The sequence below is a fragment of the Epinephelus fuscoguttatus genome, linkage group LG11 (assembly GCF_011397635.1).
Source record: "Epinephelus fuscoguttatus linkage group LG11, E.fuscoguttatus.final_Chr_v1".
NCBI classification, from domain to species: Eukaryota; Metazoa; Chordata; class Actinopteri; order Perciformes; family Serranidae; genus Epinephelus; species Epinephelus fuscoguttatus.
In genome coordinates, this window is record NC_064762.1 from 14,786,518 (window position 1) to 14,813,478 (window position 26,961).

General features: G+C 41.5%; 2 protein-coding genes across 4 annotated transcripts in view; both read left to right on the plus strand.

Moving 5' to 3' along the window:
- The window catches only part of flvcr2b (FLVCR heme transporter 2b), a 38,304-nt gene extending 23,922 nt beyond the window's left edge, over positions 1-14,382 (plus strand). For 2 of the 3 annotated variants that reach the window (XM_049589431.1, XM_049589429.1), the window contains exons 7-11: positions 3,396-3,501; positions 5,408-5,519; positions 8,064-8,119; positions 10,499-10,658; positions 13,752-14,382. In XM_049589431.1, the coding sequence (XP_049445388.1) occupies positions 3,396-3,501; positions 5,408-5,519; positions 8,064-8,119; positions 10,499-10,579 (355 nt within the window). In that variant the 3' untranslated portion in view covers positions 10,580-10,658; positions 13,752-14,382. The remainder of the gene's footprint in view (positions 1-3,395; positions 3,502-5,407; positions 5,520-8,063; positions 8,120-10,498; positions 10,659-13,751) is intronic. The other variant, XM_049589430.1, reaches the window with a different exon arrangement.
- A 1,454-nt stretch (positions 14,383-15,836) lies between these two features.
- The window catches only part of esrrgb (estrogen-related receptor gamma b), a 208,110-nt gene continuing 196,985 nt past the window's right edge, over positions 15,837-26,961 (plus strand). The window contains exon 1 of the mRNA XM_049589434.1: positions 15,837-16,139. The gene's annotated coding sequence lies outside the window, so the exon portion shown is untranslated. The remainder of the gene's footprint in view (positions 16,140-26,961) is intronic.

Genomic DNA, 26,961 nt, shown 5'->3' on the forward strand with positions numbered 1-26,961 from the left:
TAGGTCGTAAGGTAAAGATTTGTCTCTGTACACACTGACCCAGTATTCAAAGTCAGGATGTGCAGAGCAGAGATAACACAGGAAAACATACAGAAGGAGGCCTTGGCAGTGTTGGGCTCGTTACTGAAAAATGTAATTTATTACTTGTGACTTGTTACTGTACTTCTTAAAAGTAATTTTATTACGTTACGCTTTGCATCCTTTCTTCTCAAATTCCGACTTCACATGTGCTCCTCTGTGAGTGTCAGTGTAATCTCTGGTATGTGCAGCCAAGGCTCATCTGTGGTGAGGTGTACTCCCAGGAGCTTCACATTTCTCTGCTGCTGTAGTTGGTGTTTCAGGAGGTTTGAGGTTGTGCTTTTACCTTGTGGAAAGAGTCTGAAGCCCCTTTCCAACTGCACTAAAACCAACCAATGACCGCTAACAACTGGCTTTTGTATGTAATGGGAAAGGTTACAATCGGCATTTACACCTGGGTCAAATGACAGTGCAGTAGGCACGAGTATTATAAGCTCCGGCTGTGATCAGTATTGATGGAAACACAACACCTGGGTGAATGTGTTTATCACTGAGACACAATGACTCTGCACAACAGAATACCATCTGTCTCTGCCCAAGCAGTGCTCAAACATCGTTCCAAGTTAGTCTGCGCCGAGATAGAAAGAGAAGTAACTACTGTAGCAGTTTCACTGACCAACATGCTGCTTTTCAGTGTTTACTAGTGTTTTCTGGCTGTTTTCGTGCAGCAGAGACATGTACATACCTGTAGTCTACTGGCCATGGGAAAGGAGTCTATTGCCTATTTTTAGTAGGCTTAGTGGGTGCTAATTTTGGTGGGAAAGTGGTATTAGTGCCACCACCTGGAACACCACCTGTCCTCACATCTTTCCTCTTGTCAGAAAGAAAGTAATGGGAATATTTCCACCTACAATGTGTAAATGTTTCCGAATTATATCTTTATGGGTGAAAATGATCTACAAAGTCACACATGTTTTTCAATCTTCTTCTCTAGTTAAAACCAGATCTTGTAGCCAGCAGTGCTTTTACATCCAGTCTAACCTTTATTTTACTGTTGTAAAATCATTACACTTCCTCAATGGCATAGATCACATTGGGCTCGCCCTTTCTGTAAAGGCACAACAACATGATAACACGATACATGCAGTATAAAAATATCCATGGGACTCAGGCTGAATCGTCCAACAACTCACAAAAAGCGTCATTTGTTAATGGAGACTAAATGAGCTCCAGCTAGCTTCACATTCCTGCTGGAGTTCCTGGTGTTTAATCAAGTTAACATGTCTTTGCTCTTTTTTTCAGTGTGTACAACCATTGTCTGTTTCCACCATCATGGCATCTCAGAATTTCTGTTCTCAATATGAATTTCTATTTCTATTCTTGTTATTAAAGCACATTTATGGGCAGAGTAAATGTCAAAGAAATGTGTCTGGAAATACAGTACGTTCTGACACAGGCTGATGTGTTTTGCTGCTGTTGCCGTGTCAGAGCCTTGTCATGTAGTTTCATTTGCTGTCACTTCAGTGGAAGAAAAACAAGTTGCTATTAAGTGAGAAAATTCTCTGGTGTCAGTGGACAGCTTTCAAAACCTGTTGTTCCTGTATAACATCACTGCTGTCATTTAACTATTCCATTAAATTCCACTGACATGTAGTGGTTACAAAGGTTTTATATGCCCTACACTTGCAAGTTATGGGTGTGGATCCTATTCTTCTATGTCCTTGTTTCTAAATGACTAATGGAAACAACAGTTTTTGAAAATGGTCCAGTATTAAGTGTAAACAAGTAGACCAATTGAGCTGTGTCAATTTACGTCAGCTTAAAGCGTTAATTTTGGGTGTGTGACCCAACCCTACAGAGGTTGACCTTTTTGTTTAAGAGCAAGATCCCTTTTGTTTTACTAGAAACACATTTTATCACGTAAATACACATCATTCAGAGTCGACAGGAGCAAAATAAAACCCATTATTCGCCCAGTAGCTGTGATAATATGCTGAGTCTAGGTCTATGCCATTGACTATATATAAAGACAGCCGTGACAGCGAAACATCTCTATCGCCCCCTGGTGGCTGACTAAAGCCCGCCCTCTCCATGTTAGTGGATGGGACATGGGCCAAACTAAAAAGTCAAAGCTGCCATCAAATAAATTATCCCCAAAGATGTTTTTTGTCATTTAAGTTTGTTTTTATCGCATTGCCGTTTGTTCAAGTGTTCAATTTTCTGATAAGTGTGGTTTTAATCAGTTATTTAATGCTACGAAACGAGTATTTTACGGCATGATTGACAACCATGTGAGCCAGTTGCGGGGCTCGCATTCAGTGGCCCTGCTTGCAGTTGGTCGGACAAGTGTATGGGCGGGAGGCTTGATACAGCGAAGATTGCTACTGTGCAGACTCTGGCTCCGAAAGACGTCACTAGAGCAAGATGGCAATGGCTGTATATGGGATATTTTAGCTTAGCTTTTAGCTAAGTTTGGTTTTAGGCCTAATACCGTTTTTTAATGTTACGAAACAGGGATTATTTTACGACATGATTGACGACCATGTGAGCCAGTCACGGGGCTCGCATTCAGTAGAACTGCTCACAATTGATCAGACGGGTGTATGGGTGGGAAACTTGATACAGCGGATGTCGCTACTGGCTCCAAATGACGTTAGTTGAGCAAGACGGCAACAGCTGTATATGGGATATTTTAGCTTAGCTTTTAGCTAAATTTGGTTTTAGGCCTAATTACGTTTTTTTTAATGCTATGAAAAGGGGATTATTTTACAATATGATTGACAATCATGTGAGCCAATCACGGGGCTCGCATTCAGTGGCACTGTTCACGATTGGTCGGATGAGTGTATGGGCGGGAAACTTTATACTGCGGAGAGCGCTACTTGGCAGACTCTGGCTCCGACAGACGTGACCAGAGCAAGATGGCAACGGCTGTATGCGGGATATTTTAACTTCACGTCTGCACAGTGAAGTGGTGAAGTGCTGTCCATCTTTGCAGTCTGTGCCCTATACATGCTAAAATTACAGTGTTTTTTGAAATGGAGAGTGATGGATCTGGCAATGGCGATTTTGGGGCTTTTTCTGGTTAAACAAAAAGTATCTTACTTTCTTAAATATTGTTAAGACAATTATATCTGAGCCTGTCAGTGGCAAAAACAAGCACTCTTAGTAGATGTAAATTCACAGTGCACAGAGAATAGGATCCATGTTGGAAAAAATCAAAGTTACTCTCTAACCCATTTATGCAAAATTCAGGCTGTATTGTTGAAATTTACATTAAACTGTTGTCAGAAATGTTGTGGTTTAGTAGACAGAGTTTAAATTAAATCAACTTGTGACTCTATATATTGTGTGCTTCTGTGTGTCCATGTGTCCAGGTTTTTCATGACTGGCTACCTCCCGCTGGGTTTTGAGTATGCAGTCGAGCTGACATACCCAGAGTCAGAGGGAACTTCATCTGGACTCCTCAACTGTTCGGCACAGGTGCAGCTCAATGACCTGAAGAGTCACTTTAAGCAATATATTGTAGAAAAGCCCATAGAGATAACATGATATCAAATATTTGTGTTTTTACTGCTTGTACAGAAAACAAGTGAGTCATTAGCCTTCTTTCACCAGAGCAATCACTCAAAATCAATGCAGTTTTCCAAGGAGACTGCAGGCTTGAACTAAGCCAGTTCAACGTATCCAGGATATCTTCTTGTTATCTGGCTTGACTAACCCTAACATTGTCCTTCTGGATAACCAGTACTACAGAGCTGGTTATCAACTAGTTCAGTCAACTCTGGGTTTTCCTATCCAGCCTCGAGCGCGTTCATGTGAAAGAGGCAGGGGTGTTAATCACAAGTGACATCATCAGAACCGTGAAGTAGGCTGCTTCATATGATATGAGATGAAACAATAGCGAAAGTGTCTGGCACCTCAAGACAGTAAAATCTCAGTGACGTCAGATGTAAACGATACTCTGTAAACTCGTGATAGAAAATGTATAGACACTGAAAATACTATCCAAAAATTGATTAACGGCCGAGACTTAAATTATGCGTCGGTATCACTAGGTTATATTTGACATTAATATCCAGTATTTTTTGCTATTTAGTGAGATGATAATGAATATGTCATGTAAAACACTATTTCTGCTACTGATGTAAAGGGTGGAAAAGTAGCCTAGTTTCAAAATCTTGTGTGTAGTGTGTTAACGGTCTCTGTGTTTGTTAGAAGCTCTGTTTTAAAACCAGTGAAATAGAGCCCTGGAACAAAGAAAGACTTTCATTCAAGGATACTTTTTCCTTCAGTAATGTGAGTGGTCAGAGGTCGGGGTGTTGACAGGCTGTGATCTGATACCCAGAAGTTAATCTGCTCCGGAGCAGGTTAGCTGTTCAGCATAAGTTACCACAGTGATTTATCCCAGTAGAGAGAGAACCAGCTTTGTAGTACTGAAAGTTTTAGAGTCCTCACAACACTTCTGGAGAACCACGGGGAGAGGGGGTAGCAACACAACTCCACCTAATGCAGGCTTAGGGTGCCACCAGATTCAAATGTCCAAAAACACAGAATTGAAACCACAAAATATCTCCATACTGCTCGTCCGTAGTGATCCAAGTGTCCTGTTAGAGCTACAGGCTACAATGAGGCTAAAAACAGAGTTCAAATGACGTTTTTCCAAACAACTTTTTATGTCAGGGCTGCAGCACACTTGGATCACTGCGGACGAGCAGTATGGGAATATTTTGTGGTTTCAGTTATGTGTTTTTGGACGTTTGAATCTGAAGCCTCCATTAGGTGGAGTTGTTTTGCTACCCACTCTCCCCTTGGATCTCTGCAAGGGATGTGAAGACTCTAAAACTTCGCCTGAGCCTCCATCGGCATATGGGTGAGTAGATAATGGCTGAATTTTCATTTTTGGGTGCACTATCCCTTTAAGCTGCGTTCAGAGCAACTGTAAAAATAGTCCATATGCACACAGCTGTGACTGTATAGCAAGAGTATTACTGCACCAATTAACCGTTTTTTTGTGTAAGTGGTTTTAAAAAAAACCTTCAGTTGATCCTTTAATAAAACAACAGATTTTCTCTGATTGTAAATAATACATGATGTCCATATGTTGGAGGTGAAGAATCCCTCCATTTACACACGATGAGCCGTCTGGCCAGAAGTAAAAAGAATCTAAAGGAATCACTCCAAATATTGCCATGGACATAGATGGGGCAATGTTGATGCCACTTTTAATATGCCTCTGCTGCTGAGTGGTGAAATTGTAGTGATGGGGTGCTTTGAGGACATGTGTTTTGCAGTTGTTGTTTTTTTTCAGTTGTTGTGGTTGTGAGGGTGTCTATGTGCGTGCAAGCCCCAGCTTTAATCGTAACAACTGCATGCTCTGCATACACAGGTGTTTGGCATTATATTCACCATCTGCCAGGGGAAGATCATCGACCATTTTGGCACACTGGCAGGAAACATCTTCCTCTGTGTTTTTCTTCTAATCGGCACAATTATGACAGGTAAGACTTTTGTGACCGTGAATCATATGCTGCGTGCAGTCATAGCAGGCTACTGCTTTTATGTCACACACGGCGATGCCCTAGAATTGCCTTTATTTGTCACAGTTTCTGTCGTGAGTTTACTAATGCTCCTGTGGGAAAAGTGCTGAATTCCAAGAATACAGATGATGTTTACTTTGTAACATGAAGGGCAGTTTCAGGGTTGAATGTTTTGATACAGATAAAATATAACATAATGACAATGTGTTGTTATTGTTGCATTTACTTAACAGAGAAATATGTCACCTACTTACAGGAAGGAGGGTTGGCCTCAGGAGTACCTCCACCTTTAGAGCTCTTAGAAATTCTTCCTGTTTGCATATTTGTCCTCTTACCTGTAGTGCTCTTTATCAGTCTAGATTGTTAACAATATCAGCCGCAGACCTGTCTGCCTTCTCTTGAATATAAGGGAATTAGATGGTACTCAGCCTGTGGTGCTAAGAGCGCAAAAAAAAAACATTGCAAAAACTCAACAGCAATGTCTATTTCCAGAAATCATGACCCAGTTACTCAGGATAATCCACAGACCAAACTACACCTGCCAACTGTATCACTGTGCAAAGACACGTGCGTCTACTCAGGGGCGTCGAAGTGGGGGGAAAGTGGGACTGATTACCCAGGGACTTAATGGAAGGGGGGACTTGAAAACCCTGGAGTGAAAAGTTTCGTTTTGTTTACAATTTTACAGTTACATAACTGAATTAAAATTTGTTGAATAATTCGGTTGAGAGACTTTGTATAAAAAAATAGTGGAAGCTCCTTGAGGCCTCTTTCACCCAAAATGGTTTAGTCCGCCCTGCACTGCTCTGTACACTGTCATGTGTTTCCCCAAGAATGGGACAGGAAATGAAATGAAATTAGGGACAGGGCAGGACAGGAAAAGCAAGGAAAGGAAAGGAAAGGAAAGCAAAGGAAAGGAAAGGGAGGGACATGAAAGGACAGGAAAAGGAAAGGACAGGACAAGACAGGACAAGACAAGGAGGGGCAATACAGGAAAGGAAAGGAAAGGAGGGGCAGGACAGGAATGGAAAGGAAAGAAAAGAAAAGAAAACAAAACAAAAGAAAAGAAAAGGAAAGGATGGGATACATGGACCCAGACAGGAAAGACAGGGGGCCCACAGAGACTTCTTCTGCATAGAGCCCAGAATTTGCTGCTACACCCCTGCATCTACTGCTGTCTCACCTAGCACCACAGAGCTTGCTAACGTTACAGCTCGGCTGAGGAGGACACCATTAATGTCTACATTTCGCGCCGTCACGAGCACTTGCCTCTTGTCCATGAGTAGATGCACACTTCCTTCTGCACAGTGATATGGTCAGCAGGTGTAGTTTGGTAGCAAGAAAATAGTTCCTACATGAAACTGCTCACAACAAGGTCTGCAGATTATCTTGAGTAGCTGGGTCATGATTTCTGGAAAGAGACATTGCTTTTTTGGCGCTTTGAGCACCACAACCTGAGTGACATCTAGTTCCATTATGTTCAAGAGAGGACAGACATCTCTACAGCTGATATCTCCAACACTTGGCAACTCACACCAAAACAATCTAGTTAGATAAATAGCACTACAGATACGAGGAAGAATATCTGTTTTTGAGTTTGGGGCAGTCTGATCCTTTAAATAAACACTGTTTAACATGAAGTCTGGGAAAACAAAGTGTGTAACCGCAGGAACTTTGTTCTTCTCTCCATCCTCCGCACTCAAAGTAAATGTTTTTCATTAAGCAAAGCAGGAGTTTCTAGAAAAACAAGTCTGACAGTGGAGCTGTAAACATTTTGTTGTCCATTGCCTGAGTAATGGAAAGTTCTACACGGCTCAGGAGGTCATTAGCATACTGTCAGGAACACTGTACGTCGTTTTCAGCTGTGAAATGTGCCTCAGTCAATGCGAAGACACTTAGGTCTGTTTGTCATGGCCCATTGAGGGGTTTATGAGCAATGTATAACTTTTTAAAAATTCATTTAGCCACTGAAGCACTCAACACTAAGAAAAACACTGCAGGACTATTTAAAGAGACTTTCTGCTCACAAAGGTCAGCAGAGTGACTCACCGTCTTTTGTTACTTAGAATTTAGACGTATGAGTGGACTTCTTGTTATGGACGTTATGCCAGATTAATGAGAAAAAGAGCAGCTTTGTGAGGAATTCACAACTGAACTCCCACTCTAATATATTCAGTCACAAAGGTTACATTTTCTTCAAGTGAAAATTTAGGTTCATAAAATAGTTGCAGTGAGGTTGTTTATTTAATTTAGCAGTGCAGGGTAAGGAGGAGTTTGAGGGTAAGTTAGGATGCATGACTTCAGTTTGACACACTGTATTTGTGTTGCCACACAGTCTTAGTAAATCCTTAACAAAGTGCATTCATGTACTTGAGCGCAGCCACTGTTGTGTGTACAAGAGCCACCTACTGGAGAGTCACTGTTATTACATCATGTCATTCAACCGCACTTTGTTTCATTACCTCATGCAGACTTTACCTGTTCCCTTTCTTTATTTCTCTGTAGGCTTAATTAAGTCTGATCTGCGGAGACAAAATGCAAACCTGTTGGCGAAGGCAGAAGTAAGTGATAGAGCGAGAAAAGGGGTGTTGGTGTGTTTGTGTGAGGGGATATACTGCAGGGGGACAGTGATAATAATAGTTTTTTAAATGGAGGACATTTTGACGTCTCACAGCAGAAAAAGCTCAAGTGTAAAGAATGAAAATAGTGATGGCTGAATTCCATTTAGCTGCCTCAGTTTAAGGGTCGAAGGATGTCATCAGTAACACGTGTGCTTCTCCTACTGTGACGAGTCAAAATGTCCGCTGTGAAAATGCCATGTGTCACTTCTTTGTGTGTCATAAGTTTGCATGCAGTGAAAGTCACATGTGCGTCTCGTGCTGCTCCAGAAATAACTTACCCTGTGCTCCCTATTGTGGCTATTTTTGTTGTCTTGAGTCGGCGTGCATGTCTGTACCAGTTTAACATAAAAATATTGTTAAATATGGCCCAATACTGTTGCACTGTCTCTGCTGCACATTGGGCACTTTAAAGTTTTTTGGTGTCTGCATGTCTTAAAACAGAGCATGCATCTGCTTATGTGTAAGAAATGTAATGAATGACAAATGTCTTATGAAATTGTCCTAATCAGAAATGATTTATTGATACCTGAGGGGAAATTGTGATCCGTTACAGCCGCTCCGATGTTAAGAATAGATAATTATTATAAGTAAGAATAAGAGTATGAACTAGAAGCATGTAAATACAAAGCAATGAAATAAAACAAAGCTAAATTGGTAAGAAGAAACTATCAGGTGCAACTGCAACAGGCTGCATGCACAGTCGGCACATGTGCACTATGATTTAAAATAGTACAACAGTTGATCCTTTATTGTTGTGATTTCCCTCATCATTATGATATATGATGTCTGTTTATTTCCTCACTGTGTCACTTGCTGACCTTTGGTAGCATTGCTTTGAGTAGTTTGTTTGGGAAAGAACCTACAAATGATGTCTGGAAAAACCCCAGAGGATACCAAGAGACAAATTACCTCAGTTTAGACGCAGAGCAAAATTAAAGGAATCCTTCACCCTCCAAATGACCTTTGGCATTTCAGTTACTCACCCTGTGTTACATTAGATTTGTGAAAAAACATATATTTTTCTCATGTCTCGGCAGTGAACGAGGACGCTTGATGAATTAAAGCCATCACGGTCCATGTTTAACAACAGAAAAACTATATCATCTGTTTCCAAACTCTTACACAACTCTTGAAGTATAATCCAAGTCTCATTTATCCAGTTGTATGCTCAGTATATCACAAACAGACAGCCCTTTCCTAGAGGGAACTGAACTAAAAGTGAAATTAATTTATCGTTTCTTCAAAGCCAGACTCCATTGACAAAAAGAGAAATTTTACCTCACTGAACACAGGAGCTGCTGGTCTACCGCTGCCTTGGTTAGTAGTTTGTTCATGTTGTTGTTTGACTTAACTGAACCAAAACTAACCCGTTAAAACACCAAAGTCATACAATAACACAAACTAAGCAACTGACAGAGGCAGCAGGAGACCAGCAGCTGTCGTTTTCAGCGAAGTAAAATTATTGTTTTTGTCAATGGAGTCTGGCAGAAAGCATATTTAGTTCAGTTCCCCGTCAGAAAGGGCTGTCTCGGAAGCATCCAAGAAAAACAGTTTTCTTGAATTGAACATAACATGGAGTAATTAATTGATATATAGAAGGTAATTTGGGGGATGAAGTATTTCTAAAGATGAAAGTCTGAATGTGACACAAAACCAACCAAAGCAATGCTACTCCAAGCAGGTCGCAGGACCACGGACAAATCGTCTTTATTGATGCCTGGGTGAGTCTCCATGCTCTGTGGTGAAGTTACTGATGACACGAAGTCAGCCGTCAAATTCCTCACGTCTACTCTTACATGAGATGATGCATGATACATGATACCCCTTTCATATGTAAGCTAGAGCTAGCTAGCAGATGAGTAGCTTAGCTTAGCACAAAGACCGGAACCAGGGGGAAACAGCTAGCCTGGTTCTTTTGGACAAAGTAACATGATATATTTTCTTTGTTAAACCTGTACAAATAGCCAGGTTTGAAACAACAATTTGCAATTTTATGTTGGTTTAGAGGTCCAGACCTGTTCATACAGAGGTAACATAACACTAAGTGATACCAATTTTATCATCTTACTCTTAGGAATGAAAGGTAAAATATTCCTTCAAGTGTAACACCCAAGATGGACTTTGTTGGAACTTTAAGAATAACTGAAGTGACCTGAATCAACTATAAATCGAAATATAATAGAGGGAATTCATTCGAGCAAGAATTCAGTTGGGAAATTATCTGTTAGATCAGATTCTGTCACAGCGACTTCACCCCGGACCGGAGACTCACGCCTCTGTAAACACTGAATGAGAAGTGATCAGTAGCTGTTGTTTTAGGCGGAGGGGAAGATGTCGGGACAAGACTACGGAGCCACGGCACTAATCTCCCAGGCGCAGACTCCTCCTCCACAAGCCTGATCAATAACCCTTTCTGCTTCCACAAAAAACAAAACAAAAAAAAATCTCTAATCTTAGCTCAACACGCAGATGCACAAAGGTAGGAGCACAAAGCAATCAGCACACACTGCCTGTAATCACCAGCACTGCTGCACATCCTTCACCTGCCTTTCCTGTCTCACACTGTGTTTCTGACCATCACACTGAAAAATATTCACACAATCATGAAACTATGAAGCTTTTTATTTCACTAAGCCTGTTTGAGTCTGCGTATTTGAAACTACAGCTTTATTTATGTGCCACTGTCTTATTTATTTGTGTTTAGTTGTAACGTATTCACACCTTTTTCAAGGAAAACCATTTAAAGCACAGGTGTAAACAATAAATGAATGATGGCAGGATTCCATTTAGTTGCTTCAGTTTTAGGGTCCCAGTATAGACGCATGTCCGAATGACACGCATGCTCATGCTGGAGGTAGACGACTGGAAGTTTATGTGATGTCTCAGTTTGTACATCCTCCATTTCCTCCCTTGCCTCCTCTCCTTGCGTCTTAGTCCCTTCCACCTGAGATGCAAGTGGAGGAGGCAAGGAAGAGAAACAAGGAGAGAGGAGTCGAGGCAACAGGTATTTGACAAAATGAGACTTCCATGCTTCAGAGGCGTCATTTTAAAGGGATGACAATGACAGCAGAGCTGCCATGGTTTGTATATTTCAGTTGTGTGTGTCACCCCTCTTTTAAACGTCATGGGTGCCGAAAAGACTTCTGCAAAGGATACACCTGTGCATCCTCGCTCATAGCTCCTCTTGCAAGCCTCCTCTCTCCTTGAGATGCATTTAGGAATTGAGATATCCTTGAACATGGCTTACTGAGATCAGTTTCTGGGGTGCTAAGCTTCCCCACAAGCCTCCTCTCTCCCAGTTTACTTGAGGTGCACATAAGGGATTTAAAGCTCCTCCATGGTGATCTCAGAGTCACGGCAGGAAAGAGGACGCAAGGAAGCATGAGTTAGCATAATGCCTATGACCCAGCATAATGCCTGGGTCATAGGCAGGAGGACGGAGCAGATGTTGAGGCCCAAAACAGAGAAATGAGAAGAGCCCCAAAATGTGAAGTTGTTTTTATGCCTTAAACTTCCTGAGGAGGAGATGCTCTGCTGGCTCTGAGTGCAGGATCAGCTGTTAGCTCCATGCATGGAGCTGTTAATTTTATGAGGGTGGCAGTGGTTCAGTTTTGCACTGAAATGCAGGAATACAAGTCTGTTTTAAGTGAAGACAGCTCACACTGTCGCTGTGTTTAAGGACGCTTAATGAAGAGAACACCATCATGCTGTTCCATAACACTTGCACTGCTATGACAAGTCAAAATGTCTGGGCAATATATCTATCATATTAATATTGTGATATAAGACTAGATATTGTTTTGGATTTTAGGTATCAGAATATCTCAAGTGTTGTCTTTGCCTTTAGTCATTAAATCCACATCACTGATGATTATCAAAAATCTATTGAGAAAATAATTTGTAAATGCACTAACTGTTAACCCCACAGTATTGTTGCAATATTGATATTGAGGTATTTGGTCAAAAGTTTTGTGATATTGCCCGGCCCTCATAATTCCTTACTGAAGCTACAGAAGCGGCTTCAGTATTTTAATAAATCACTTTGATCCTAAGTTTTGTCCCTTTTAAAGATTGTACCTTTCAAATAATAAGTGCTCTGCACCTTAAGACTTTCAGTAACCTTAAGCAACAGAATGTAGACATGTACTCGCTCTAAAGATTATAATAATGACCAAAATAATAAGTACAAGTAAGATAATGTGAAAGAAGATCCACAGAAACATCTGGGCTGTTTTCAGTCATGTGTTATCTTGAATGTTTGTGTACAAAATGTGTGTGGGAATAATATGTAAAGGCTGTCTATAAAACTTGAGCACGTTAACAGGAGATAATGTACTGTGTTACTGAGCGGAACATTTAATGGGTTTATCGATCAGCCACAACATTAAAACCACTGACAGGTGAAGTGAATAACAGTGATCATGTTGTTGCAATGAAATGTCCTGCTGGGAAACCTTGGGTACTTGCATTCATGTGGATGCCACTTGACCTGCACCACCCACCCAAACAACCTTACAGACCAATACCCCTTTTTGACAGGCATGGGCTGGCTTGGCTTGGCTTGGCTTGGCTTGATTTGGGCCGTCAGCCTAGCCTGGCAGGGATTTGCATTTCCATTACAACAGAGCTACCTACTTGAAGGTGTGTCTAACTGATGATGGCTTGGCGAGACATAACAGCTACCCGCTTGAGGGTGGGTGGCCCTGCTTTTGGACCTACTCCAGAGAAGGTCTATCTCTAGCGTGGCTTGCCGTGTCATGACCCGTCTTAATTTACAATGGAAATGCAAATCAGCGTGGCATGGCTTGACACAGCACAGCTAAAAGTGACAGTAGAAAAGGTCCACAAGTACCCCCCCTCATAGCAACAGTACTCCCAATGGTAGTGCCCCCTCAGCAGGACAATGCACAATGACACACCTCCAAAACTGTTCAGTAATGGCCTGAGCAAGGTGACAAAAAGCTAAACTTCGGTCCGAATTCCCAAGATTCCAATCCGATCGAGAATCTGTGGGGCATGGCAGTACCCCAGAACTCCTGTTTCAACCCCTCAAGTCCGATCCACGGTGCGGCCTCTGACCTGTCGAGGTACGGACACAGGATCGTTGGGAGTGTTATATGGTGTTTGGCACCAGGGCGTTGGTGGCAGATCCTTTGAGTGCTTGATGTTTTGGTACGAGCACGTCCCATGGATACTTGATCAGATTGGGATCTAGGGAATTTGGACGCTAGGTCAAGACTGGCATATTGGCCTGCTGGGGAGGGCTGTTGCCATGAGGGGGTGTACTTGGTCTGTGAGGGTGTTTGGATGGGCGGTGCGGGTCAAGTTGCATCGACATGAATGCCGGGACTTAAAGGCTTGCCAGAAGAACATTTCATTGTAACATGATGATCACTGTTATTCACTTCACCCATCTGTGGCTTTAATGATATGGCGGATCGTTGTGTATATGTGTCACTGTTTTTGATCTCCGACTCTTAAGATGAAGCCAGACCAATAAAATCTACAGAGACAGAAGACAACGTCTGTGTTTATAAAACTGTTGAATTAACAAGCTTCTTTTTATTAATAGGGACCTTCTGACTGCCACAATGGGAGCCTGGCTGCACCGTCTGTCATCAGAGAAGCCAAGTTTTAGACTAAAAACAAACACACGCACATAAAAGCCTTGGAAATGATCTCCTTCCTGTTACAGTGTAACATACTGAGACAGAACAACAGAATCAGGAAGTCTTTAGACCTGCTTCCCTTCTGAGAAGAGTTAGATGTACAGTGTTGTATTAAAATGCTGAATTAAATCTGATATTTAATGCACAATTGTGAGCGTATGAGTTCAGAAAAATATTTTTGTTTTGTATTGAAGTGTCAATTGAAGGATCTCGGTAAATCCGCAAGACAAATCTGTGAAACGTTTGTGACTCGACAATGTTACTCGTCAGTATTTTAAAGTGTATGCAGTTGATTATGTACAGTTATAGGTACATCCTCCATAATGAAGTGACACTTAACACTTAACCATGTAAATACCATATCCATGTTTTTCTGAGTGATTTTGGCAGAAGATCTTTGTGATTAAAATAATTTATACAGCAGCATTTTAACAACAGTAAGGGATGAAATGTTCATGACACACAGTTGTGTAATATTTGTAACACCATTCATGTTTACTTGTTTAACATGAAATAAACTGTTTGCTAAAGTTTCTTCATTTGGTGTTATGTTTAATATCATGGTGAAACTACCTGACTGAAAGCTATATATCATTGTTCAGGGACATATTGGGGATTATCATAGTATACTGAGGGTCACATTTAGGTACATACACACAGAGAGACTCCATTAATCACAGTTTGACATGTGGATCAGCAGTTTAGGTTACATGCAGGTTTCATAGGGGTAGATATAGTTTGACTCGTCTGTTTTTCTTTTCCTTGAAGAAAGAAAATCACCTGGCAGGCAGTGTTTAGTTTGGGCCCCTTGTCACAGGTTTAGATGTCTATAGGGTGTCAGCAGTTCCAGCAAAGGGTTATTCCCCCTCTGAGTCTCAGATGGTTTCATGTCTGAGGCTCAAAGAGGTAAAAGTATCATTCATTACATAAAAAGAAAAGATTGTGTATCAGAAGTTTTTCTTTCTTCTCCGATTACTCATCTCATGACCCCTCAGATTTATCTTTTGACCTTTGGAGGGGCCCGACCCCTAGGTTGGCAACCTCAGGACTAAGCTAATTAATTAAACTGAATATCAAGGGTGGACTTGTATTTCATTTTAAGAATCAGTATGGGATAAGATTGACATTACCATGGCATAGTCTAAAAAAAAAAAGTTGTAAATTTATTATGTTAATCTGTTCTGTACGACTTCCATTGCACGTCTGTCTGTCCGTCCTGGAAGAGGGATCTCTCCTAAGTTGCTCTTTCTGAGGTTTCTACCATTTTTTTAAATGCTTTTTTTTTTTTTTTTTTTTTAGGGGGGTCCCACTGTGAGGGACCAAGGATCCAGATTTCTCCTTAGTCATTGGTTCAAGGTCCACACATTTTAATATATTCAGCGTCGCACTTGCATCTGGCTATGTCATTGAGCTAGTTCACTGTCTGTTATTCACTCACTCTACAGCAGGAAACCTCAAAATAAAAGTGCTGTGCCGGAAATGCACTGTAGTTTAAAATAAAGTGTGTTGGCACATTATTGAGTCAGCTGTGGTCCATTCAAAATAGACCTGCAACCCACTTTTGGACCATGACCCACTAGTTGGGAACCAGTGCTCTAACTGAGACAGGCCTTTATTTGTCTAAATGTGTAGCCACACTGGGTTAGTAAAGGGGACTAGGCCTTTAATTGAAGTTTTACAGTATTTAGATCAGAAAAAAACATCAGCAAGCATCAAGAAATATTTGTTTTTTTAATATGGTGGAAGGATTTTTCAGTCAAAGGTGAAACAAAGATAATTTAGGGTAAAGTGTGATTTGCAGTGTCCACCACATTGACTCGAGCACGAGTAACTCATTCACATATATTGACTGAACTTTCCTGGGACATGGAAATAACATACTGGAATTCTTCATTTAGGTGGTGTTCCCCTTTAATTCATCACTGGTTTGATGCACCACCCCTGTAAGCAGCTAAGCGACCCAAATCAAACACACCTAAGACCTCTCGTGACCCACAGGTGCATTCTGGACGAAGCTAACAGGCTAAATGCTAATGCTCTGTTAATGGTGGATCCTCCAGGTGATGTCTGTGGTCACTTCCGAACTTTTACCTTCAATAAAGGTGTGTGAGGACTTTCTGCTGCTGTTTGTGACGACGGAGACTCACTCAGCTTTAAACGGGACACAGTGGACTGGTTATACTGGGACACTCAGAGTGGACTGGTTAGCTACAGGTTAGCCTAGCTTACCTAGAGAAGTTGAACTTGGAGCAGTGTTGAGACTTCATGGTGCATGAAGGCCGTTCAGACAGGTGAGTACACAACACACTGACTGTAACAGATGTAACTTGTGGATGCTGTCTGCTTTGGTGATGTTTCACTTTGCTGCTATTGACCGTTTTATTGCTATTCTGTTGCTAGGGCAACGACCTTGATCCCTGTTTACTTCCTGTCAGCTTCTGCATTAACATACATTCAAAAAGGAAATTCAAAAAGGAAATACAAAGGTACCCATTTAGAATGTTTATGTTGTCCGGTTTGAAACGGGTTATTCTGTTTCTGTTGCTTAGTAACGCTTGTTGCACCCACAGTCGTTTCAGGTCTCAATTATTGTCCGCCATTTTGTTTACTTGTCTGGGTTTCTTTGTTTCTGGTGAAGAAGGCGGTTATTTATTTATCCGACATAGAGAACAGACATATATTGGACATAAGGTGTGGTGTAATCTGTACGTTGACGTGTTGATGAACTTTATTTTGTAGCCTAAATGTGTGTATTATCATCAGCATCATCATCATCATCATCATCACCACCATTAGGCCTATACATAGTACACACTCAGAGTGCACTTTGACTGACCTATATCTTGTTTTCCTTTTTTTTAAAGGCATTTTTAAAAAAGCATCTTTACTTTTAATTATGTAAAATAATCCAATACTTGTCTGATCCCTGTTTAAAGCCGTAAAACGTTAATCAGCTGCAACAATATGTCTTTGCACAATTATTTATTGTAATGAAGTATTTTTACATAGCTGCACACTGTTAAAAAAGAGGGGGATCTGACCAGTAAGTCATTACAACTTCTGTCTTTTTGCTTTAACTTAGCAAAATTAGTTATGGAATTTCACCTTAATGGTATGAGCTGTCATCATTTCAGTTCAGGTTTATGAGCCAATTCAGTGAAATGTAAATTTCAATGTGCCAAATCATTTAATTGTGTGAGTTGTAATTATGGCTGTGTTTTTGGTTGTTTTTTAAGGTGTAGGCTTTTGGTGTTATTTTTATTTAAGTAAAGTTAAGTAAAGAGTGGCCCCTCCTCTTTTGCTCTTTTTGGGGGTTGTCCCTTATTTTACCTGTTGTTATTATTTATTTATTTTGTTGGAAGTGTTTCCTTATCAAAATCAAGAGTCTAAAAGAAAACAAAATTTGCATCCTATCTGTGAGCCCACAGTGACACTATAACTTAAAATATTCAAATTTATCATCCTCATGCAATTTTTCAATAATATATAAATGAATTCCCCATTCTTGGGAATTGGGATGAATCATGTTCTACAAAAAAAAAACCCCAACAACCTTAAAATTAAAACTTATCAACACACTAATTTCATTTCTAGGGTGTAACATTACTTATCAAGGATTTATATGTATGAAATAAATAAGATTTATAGAATATTTTGAAATACTTTCATCTTTTTTTTTAAATATCTAAAGTTGCCCTGTGCCAGAAATCACCCTGGTACCAGTCAAAGCATCCACAAAAGCCTTCAAAATCTAACAATAACAGTATGTACTGATAACACTGGTGTAAAAATGTACTGACATATTCATCTTTGTTTTAAAATAATTTTTTTGTGAAAACGTAAGCCCTTTCAAAATGTGTCAAGGTTTTTTTGTCAACTCCTATGGTTTACAAAAAGGTGGGGATGCTGCTAAAGTACTGCTAAGTGTTCATATTTTTGATAAATTCATTAAATAATATTGCTGTGGGGTGTGTCTCAACCAAAACAGGTCAACTGTGTAGCCCTTCCAAATCAAAACTAAATTAGGATTTTGGTTTAAAAAAAATGAGTATTTTGATTAGCATTAAGAAAACCTTTGGCAGCTTTGAATAATAAAATGGCTACTCAGTACAACTGCATTGAAATTGATGAATATATAACTTTTTGTCAACTCCACAAGACGTCAACTGGGAGGCTGGCTCATTGCAGGGTTTATAGTCAAGACTTTGATCTTTTAAAACAGATTTTCCCAGCCTTATTGAAAAACAAAACCAAAGGTAAGGTTTTGTCTCCAGATCTCAAGAGTGAGTGGAATACAGGATTGTGTGTACCCCTCCTGTCCACATGGTGGCAGCATTGTTACATACAAATAGCAGTGACTCTTCTAATGAACATGAAGGCCCATAAGGATTCAACTGAGGGGCACGAGAGAGAGGGAAAAAAAAACATAATCAAAGTCCACTGTGGATATAATTTCTCTCCTCAGCGCCATACTCTTTTTTCCCTTTTGTCATTCAATCAGCTTTGAAATCAAGTCCAGCAGAGACCTGCTGATCTAAAGTGCCGGCCTGAATAAATGACAACATTAAACTTCTCACTGGCATAGATGGAGATAAAGTTGCCTCTGAGCAGCTCTGTTATGAGATCATCCTGACTTTAGGCCAGCACTCAGAGAGCAGCTCCCATTTGACTGATTCTCTGATGATCTCATTGTTCTCTAGTTAGCTAATGACTGATCCTTGGCATAAATTGGTTGTTAAAGTTTCTGTCATGACTTCTCCCCGGTGCTACAGGTTCATTCGCACATAGATCTGAGGAAATACAATCCATTAATGCAGAATCCAGCTGTGAGTATGGCATAAAAACACCTCTCTCTGTACTCTTATCGAACTCACTACGTTGTAATAAATGTGTTTTACATCAGCTGCCAGTTATCCACCACAAATCAGGTGCTGTTTTTATTGTTTTAACACATAAGTTCTGAAGTAGGGGGAGTAAAAATGCAAAGAAACAGAAGATTTATGTTTGTTTGTGTGGTGAAGGCACAAGGCTGACATCATCCCCATGCAGCACTGCCCCTTTTAGTCATTTGTTGTGTCAACACTATTTATACAAAATGTCACACTGTAGTTTCCTTCTTTTTATGACCTTTATTAATGTGGAATATATGAACTGGAGACAGGAAGGTCACAGAGGGATGAGGACGAGCAGGGTGTGACCTCAGGCTCGCTGGGGAAACTCCTGCCCACCCACATGTAGAGATGGGTGTTTGAATAAGGCCCCTTGTATGCATATGACATTTCAGAGCTGTTTGGAAGAACTTACTGTACATGAAACGGTTAGGTCACCCGGTTCCTGAGGGCTTTTGCTTGTTTGTTGTCATTTCTTCAGTTCCTTGTTTTTTACTGTACTGAAACTCAACAAGTGTGTCTCTTGATGCAGTCAAGAAGTCTGATGTGAAGGAGGATGAAGAAGGATTAAACTGGTTTTCTCTTTCTAACATTTGTTAAATAGATTGTGTTGACTTCTGGTCACGTGGAGATGTGTCATAGAGAGGCAGCAGGTCACCCAATAGGCCCGTTTCCACTGCAGGAACTTTGGGGTAATTTTACGGGGCCGGGGCCGTTGGTGCGTGTCTCCACCGCAGGAACCACCCCCGAAGGACAGAGTTCCGGAACTTTTACAGGGGCTAACCAAGTCCCTGCCTCGGAGTAGGTATTCAGAACGGCCCCGAAAGACTCCTGGCTGGGGCTTGGGATTTACTTGGTGCTGATTGGATATACCAGAGGGATGTGACGTCAACAGAAAGCAACAAAATAGCCGGCATTTTTAAAACTCAGCAGACGAGGGTTAGCTCGTTCATAAAGCTTCCGCCGCCATGTAAAAAAAAACCCCTCACTAAATGGCCCGTGAAAAAGATATTTTTTCCAGCGGATATCTTAGTTATTACATGATTGAGCTAGCAAAGCAGTTTTGTGTTGCTATGTGTGGTATTTATTCAGTTTTGGGAAATCATGATGTCTAGAAAACATCAGCTGACAGGGACAGCTAACAGCAGCTGCAAAGCTAACTTCAGGACGTCATCTGTTAAAAGCCTCCCGTTGTCAGATACGACATGAAACTACTCCAGTTAGCTCAATCATGTTGTAACTAAGACATCCGCTGGGAAAATTATTTTTTTTCACGGGCCGTTTAGTGAGTTATTACAGACACCACTAAGGGTTAACAGCTAACAGCTTCCCTACGTCACCTCGGTAAATGGTCACGCAACGATTACGTCACATCCAGAGCCCGTAACTTTACAGGAACCTTCCTCCTACTCCGCTCTGGCAGTGGAGACACGGCGGTTGAGAGGGCCGAGCGAGAGGACGTTCCTGTAGTCGTTCTTGCCCCCCAAATAGTACCAGGAACTTCTTCAGTGGAAACAGGCCTAATGCTGATTGACAGACAAAATCACATTGGTTGGAGTAGGCGGCATGGATAAAATTTTATTTAACAGTTTATTTAACCAATGACATTGATTTACTCACCAGACACCTTTCTAGTACGAGGTTGGACCCCTTTTGCCTTCACAACTGTCTCAACTCTTGGTGTCATATATTCAACCATGTGCTGGAAACATTCCTCAGAGGTTTTGGTCCATATTGACATGATAGCATCACACAGTTGCTGCAGATTTGTCGGCTGCACATCCATGATGTGAATCTCCCGTTCCACCACATCCCAAAGGTGCTCTATTGGATTGAGATCTGGTGACTGTGGAGGCCATTGGAGTTCAGTGAACTCACTGTCATGTTCAAGAAACCAGTTTGAGATGATTTGAGCTTTGTGACATGGTGCGTTTTCCTGCTTTTTCCAATCTTCTATTGTCCAGTTTTGGTGAGCCTGTGTGAACTGTAGCCTCAGTTTCCTGTTGTTAGCTGACAGGAGTGGCACCTGGTGTGGTCTCCTGCTGCTGTAGCCCATCTGCTTCAAGGTTGGACGTGTTGTTGGTTCAGAGATGGTCTTCTGCAGATCTTGGTTGTAACCAGTGGTTATTTGAGTTGCTGTTGCCTTTCTATCATCTTGAACCAGTCTGGCCATTCTCCTTTGACCTCTGGCATCAACAAGGCATTTTCACCCTGAGAACTGCTGCTCACTGGATATTTTCTGTTTTTGGGACCATCCTCTGTAAACCCCAGAGATGGTTGTGTGTGAAAATCCCAGTAGATCAGCAGGTTCTGAAATACTCAGACCAGCCCGTCTGGCACCAACAACCATGCCACGTTCAAAGTCACATTTTCACCTTTCTTCTCCATTCTGATGTTCGATTTGAACTTCAGGTTGTCTTGACCATGTCTACATGTGTAAATGCATTGAGTTGCTGCCACGTGATTGGCTGATAAGCTATTTGCGTTAATGAGCAGTTGAACAGTACCTAATAAAGTGGCTGGAGAGTGTACTAACTTAACCCAAAGCAAACAACACTAGAAGTAAAAACCTCTCTGCCTCATCTCGTCTAATCAAAACCAAACACAGTCAGAACAGCAACCCAGTGCCTTGTGTGTCTAAACAGAAAAATACTCAATGTGTGCAGTCACTAATCAACAGTTGAAATCTATACTGGGCCCAGATTAGATAATCAAGGAACGCCTCACAAGTGTCTCAGTTTAAAGTCACAAAAAGCCTCAATATACAGATGAGACACAGTGGCGAGCTATTCAAAGTTAATCCCAACTGACATCCCAATGACAATCTGGCTGAGTATTTATGCAGGTCCCCTGAGTTGTGTTTCCTGGATTGAAGGGTTGAACTGGGTGCAGCTCCAAACAGGATCCACTGGAAACCAAGAAGTGGGATTAGCATCTTGGAAACAATCCTATTTCGGGGACTTCACATCTGCTTGGCATGCATCGAAGCACATGAAAATAGGTATACACATGGGAGGGTGCCCGAGGCGGCTATAACATCTAGACATTTAACTGTGACACTATTAAAGATAAAATTATGAAATTAAAGAGTTAATATACATAAATACCTGAAAGGTAATTCATCACACTGATGCAACAGTCCAATATTGCAATAAAGAAGTTACACTCGTTGATTTACAACATCGTCCAAAATGGCTCAATACAACTATTGAGCCATATAGCTATTGGGCCTAAAATAAAATGTTAGACATTTGGGAAATAAGCTTATCGGCTTTACTAATGACAATAAGTGAGAAGACTGATACTGCTCTGATGTTTCTGTGTCAACCCACTTTTTACTGCAAGTGAAATTTTGAATTTCCGTTGGTGGAATTGTTTTCTGGGCTGGCCTTCGCTCAAATCTGAAGAAATTTTGGAAATCGGTCATACTATAATCTTCAGGCACATGGGACTACTGTTTTTTCAATGTATTTATAATGCGTTTGGTTATGTGTGACTGTTTGTGCGTGTGTATCTGTCTGTCCGTCACTAATCTCGCAAACTACTGGACCAATCAACCAAATTGTTGGGGGCACATTTATGACTCTAAAAATCTCTTGTTGTAGTGATTCACAATTGTTGAAAAAACATTTTTATTGGTTGTTTCATGCCGTCATTGGTTGCTGACAGAGATGGGGTCTCGAGTCATTCTGACTTGGACTCAAGTCGACTCGAGTCGCTGTTTTGATGACTTGTGACTTGACTTGACAAAAAATAAAAGACTTGAGACTTGACCGGACTTGGAAGTTAAAGACTTGGGACTTGACTTGATTTGAGACACGATGACTTGAATGACTTGAGTGTTATTCACATCATGTTTTCAGTTTGAATATAAAATTAATAAATTAATTTAAAAAATAATGTCGATCACCTGGTAGGAGCGCAGGCTGAGGGGGGGTTTGGTGGAACTTGTTTTTTAATTTATTTGCTAACATTAACCCCCGAAAATGTGATCGAACATTCCGACCGGTTCATCACAAAACCTGCTGTACGTTTTATGAACAAGCAACAAATGCTTAAATGAGCTAAATGGGTGATTTTGGCCGCTGCCTTGGTTAGTGTGTGTGTGTGTGCGGGCGTGCATGGGGGTCGTCCCTGCAAAATAAACTTGGCAGCGATGAAGTCAATGTTTACTGACAGTTACTTATATCTTGTCTTTTCACTTTATTAAGATCAGATTCTGCATTAAAATAATAAGGTGACTTGACTTGGACTTGACTTGACCTATTACAGGACTTGACTTGACTTGACTTGACATAACCTGTGACTTGACTTGACTTGCCCAAAAAAAAAAAGACTTGGGACTTACTTGAGACTTGAAGGTTAAGACTTGGGACTTACTTGAGACTTGCACATGTGGGACTTGGTCCCATCTCTGGTTGCTGACTCCTCACTTTCTTTAACCAGTCGGTAGGGACCGCAACTTTCTGGAAATCAGCTCAGCTAATAAAAACAAGCCTGAAGGCCAATACACACTGACGGCAAACGCAGCGCGTCAAAAAATACGCACCTATTATATTTGTGAACCACCAGCGGTTGCTAGATGCTTCTGGACGTGCCGCCCCACAGCATTTAATGCCATTGCCCTATTTCCAGCCTCACCACCCCTGGAATTAAATGCATTTTCCCCGCAGTCGCTCTCTGCATGTACAATCCAGCTCCTATGGCAGCTCGACTCTTCTCCTCACGATGGATGTATAAAGAGAACCCTGTAGGTGTTGCTGTCTTGTGTGTGACAAAGACTGGATGACGAGAGCCTCGGTGTTGAGGTCGGGAAATATCCTGAGCTAAACGACCTACAGTTCCGACATTAGAAAGACAATGGCCTGGCGAGTCATAGCTTTGGAGATTAACTCTGTGGGTGAGAAATCAAGTTTTATTAGGGGCTCTCCACACGATTTTAAGCCAACACAGAGGTTGAAGAGGCACAGATCGTAGTAATGAGTGTGGTCGTCTGTTAACAAGCTGCAGTGGACGCGTCTGGTGTGTGCTGGGTTCGTCACTTGATGCACATCACATGATGTGGCGGTGCCATTGTGTTTACAGCTTTACTGTGTGTTGCAGGCCACATTCATTTGTCGTTGCTCAAAATTGACATCCTACCCAAGCTGTAACCTCTGGGTCTGAAACATGAAGCTAATTAACCAACTCAGTAGAATATTATGTCAGTTGTTGTGTTGCTGAGATGGAGATAGTGTCAGAATATTTGGAACATATGTGGCTTGCAAAAAAAAAATCGGTCCAGTATTTACTGAAGTGACTTTGGGGAGAAAGACTCAGTCATAATCTTTACTCACGTTCACCCGTTGTAGTGAACAGACTCAGGACCTGCCGCCAATCTCCTAAAGGGGCGGAGCATTGGCAAATCCAAGTGACACAGATACAGGAAATGACTCTAAAGTGCACCATTTCCTTTCTAAACCGCCTTTGATTGAACAGTCTGCCCGGCAACTCTGTGTAGCGTCTCTACTTGTTGCCCGGCAACTTCAAAGACTCTGAGTCAAAACCACAAATTGTTCTGTTTATGTACAGATTGAACAAACTTGACAATTAGTGAGATCTAGAGGTGCTGGTTAGCGTATTTTTTGTACTGTAGACAGAGCCAGCCTAACTGTTTCCCGCTCCAGTCATCATGCTACGCTAAGCGAAATGCCTCACAGCGTGTGAGTGGTATCAATCTTGTCATCAAACTATTCCTTTAAAGGATAGCTAACTCTGTTTAAATGGTCTGGCATTTCACAGCATCATCTAACTGCATATATCATCACGTCGCCCTCTCTTTGACATGAGTAGGTACAGCCATGCAGGAATGGCAGTGTGGTAGATTACCAGCATTACCACAGGATGGGTGATGGTGTACCTCACTGTCATGGCACGCAGCCTGTGAGCACAAACACTAAATGCTCTGCTGTGAGGATCCGTGGCATGATGGTTTATTCTGCAGTGCTGCTGCATGATGGTAAAGTACGTCACTGCCCTGAGGGTGGCTGATCCTATCTGCCTGCTGGCACTTCACAGATATTATCAACTATCCACAGCATGATCCATCCTGCACCCACAAACCCAAAACCTAACGCTAAAATTACAAACACTATATTTAGGTTGTTTAGAGAGGTGGCAGGAAAACGGCATCAGTTGTTTACTCTTTATGTCAGATGGGGTTCTGGGACTAGATTGCAGGCCTTCTCGCAACTAGTCGGAATTTAACTATCAGTTTGCCCGAAGCACCGCGAGGAGTGCAGTTAGCCATCAGACTCATAAGGCATGAGCTGGAGGGAGAAACGTGGAGGGGGGAGGCTGAGGGGAACGCAGCAGTACCTCCTGTTTGTGTTGCCTGTTCAAACAGCAACAGAGATTGATGGTGCTGGCCACGTACACCAACACACAGTAGTAAAGCGGGAACGGTGGTGAGCTGCTGTGAAATAGATAAAACCTTATAGCACTTTATAGAGATGAGAATAGCAGAAACAGGAGGTCTGGCTGACAAGGAGGATGTCGAAACAACTGCAAAGAACAAATACTTGAAAGAGAAGTAACACAAGTAAGTGCAGTAAAGACTGTGTCATGCACAGATGGCCACTCGGTATATTTTGGAAGGGCTGCTGAACGAGCACCTCGTCCATGCACATTGTGGAGGAATCTAACTCACTCACAGATGGACTGCAGAGAAGGGAGGTGCTGCGATGAAGTCAAACTGTGAACTGATTCTTGATATTGGGAGGTGGCTCGGCGCCAGAGGAGCTGTGCTTGGTACCAGCGTTTTCTTCTTCCTCACAGAGAAGATAAAGCCTTCTCTCTCTTATGTGTGTGCGTTAATGTGTGTGTGTTTGTGTGTGTGTGTCTGTGTGTGGCCTCCTCCAGCCGTTAGGTAATGAATGTTTGAAATACCAAATGCAGAAAAGTTATGTTTGGTTGTCTATTGTGAACAGCCAGAAATACACACTGATTTTGTCTATTGGGTGTTCTTGGTGAAATGATTGGAGCGTGCAGAAAATTCAAGGTAGGGCAGAAAATGGAAGGAATGGGAATCAAGATCAGGTTCAAATTAAGAACCAGTTAAGATTGTCCAGTCCAGCTCCTTTTTATCGATGCCGACATGTATTTCTGACAGTTGTGCATTGCAAAACTATGACACCAAACCATGCAACACCAACAGGGCTTAAAAAAGAGGCCAAGTGCCAAAAACTGCAGTTCATCGAATGGCCACTTGAGGCTGGCTCCAAAACCCAGTCAGTCCCCATAGACCCCGATGTTATAATGCCCAACTTTTCAGCAGAGATAAACATGCGTACAGCCTGGTACCAAAAATGGTTTTCATCTCTTAAGCTAATGTCACATTGATGATAACTGTACGGGGGTGGATTTTTATATAACTCATCCATTTAAATCTTATTAAAGGTTCAGTGTGTGCAGTCTAGGGGGATTTGTTTATGTCTTGTATTGAGGACTGCAGATTGCAACCAGCTGATATTTCTCCAGGTTAGGATTACTTCAGCTTTCATTGTTTAGAAGGTTTTTACCATGAGCCAAATTATCTGCAAATGGGCTCTTCCTCTCAAAAACAAATAGACCAGGTAATTAAAACTGGTAGGAAAAAAACCCACTGAATAAAGCAGTCTCTTCCTCTCCAGAACAAATGGACAAGGTGGTTTAAAGTGGTAAAAACACAGAATAAATCAGTGTCACGTTAAAAAAAAAAAAAAATCATCAGTGTTTTTCAGACACTCTAGTTTCAGAGGGGCTGCTAACTACGGTGGCTGATGCGAAACACAAATGGCTGTATCTAGTGCCAGTGTTTGGTTTGTTCGTTCTGGGCTACTGTAGAAACATGGTGATCTCCATAGATGAGGACCTGCTCCCTATGTGGATATAAATCGCTTACTGTAAGGTACCGAAAACACGATTCTTATTTTCAAGTGATGATACACTACAGAAAAGACACTTATTATATTCCATGTCTGCCAATGTATTCCCCCCAAATCCTACACACTGGACCTTCTAATGCTTAAAGTTATGCTTTATCAGGGGTGTGTCCGCATTGAGTGACTGGCCGTCTGCGAGCCGTCACCACAGTCTGAGTCAGACCAATCCTCACTCCAACACAGCTGCACCCTCTTGGCCAAATTTGGTCACCTTTGGCTCCAAAAAAAACAAGATGGCGACCTAAATACCAAACTTAAGGTTT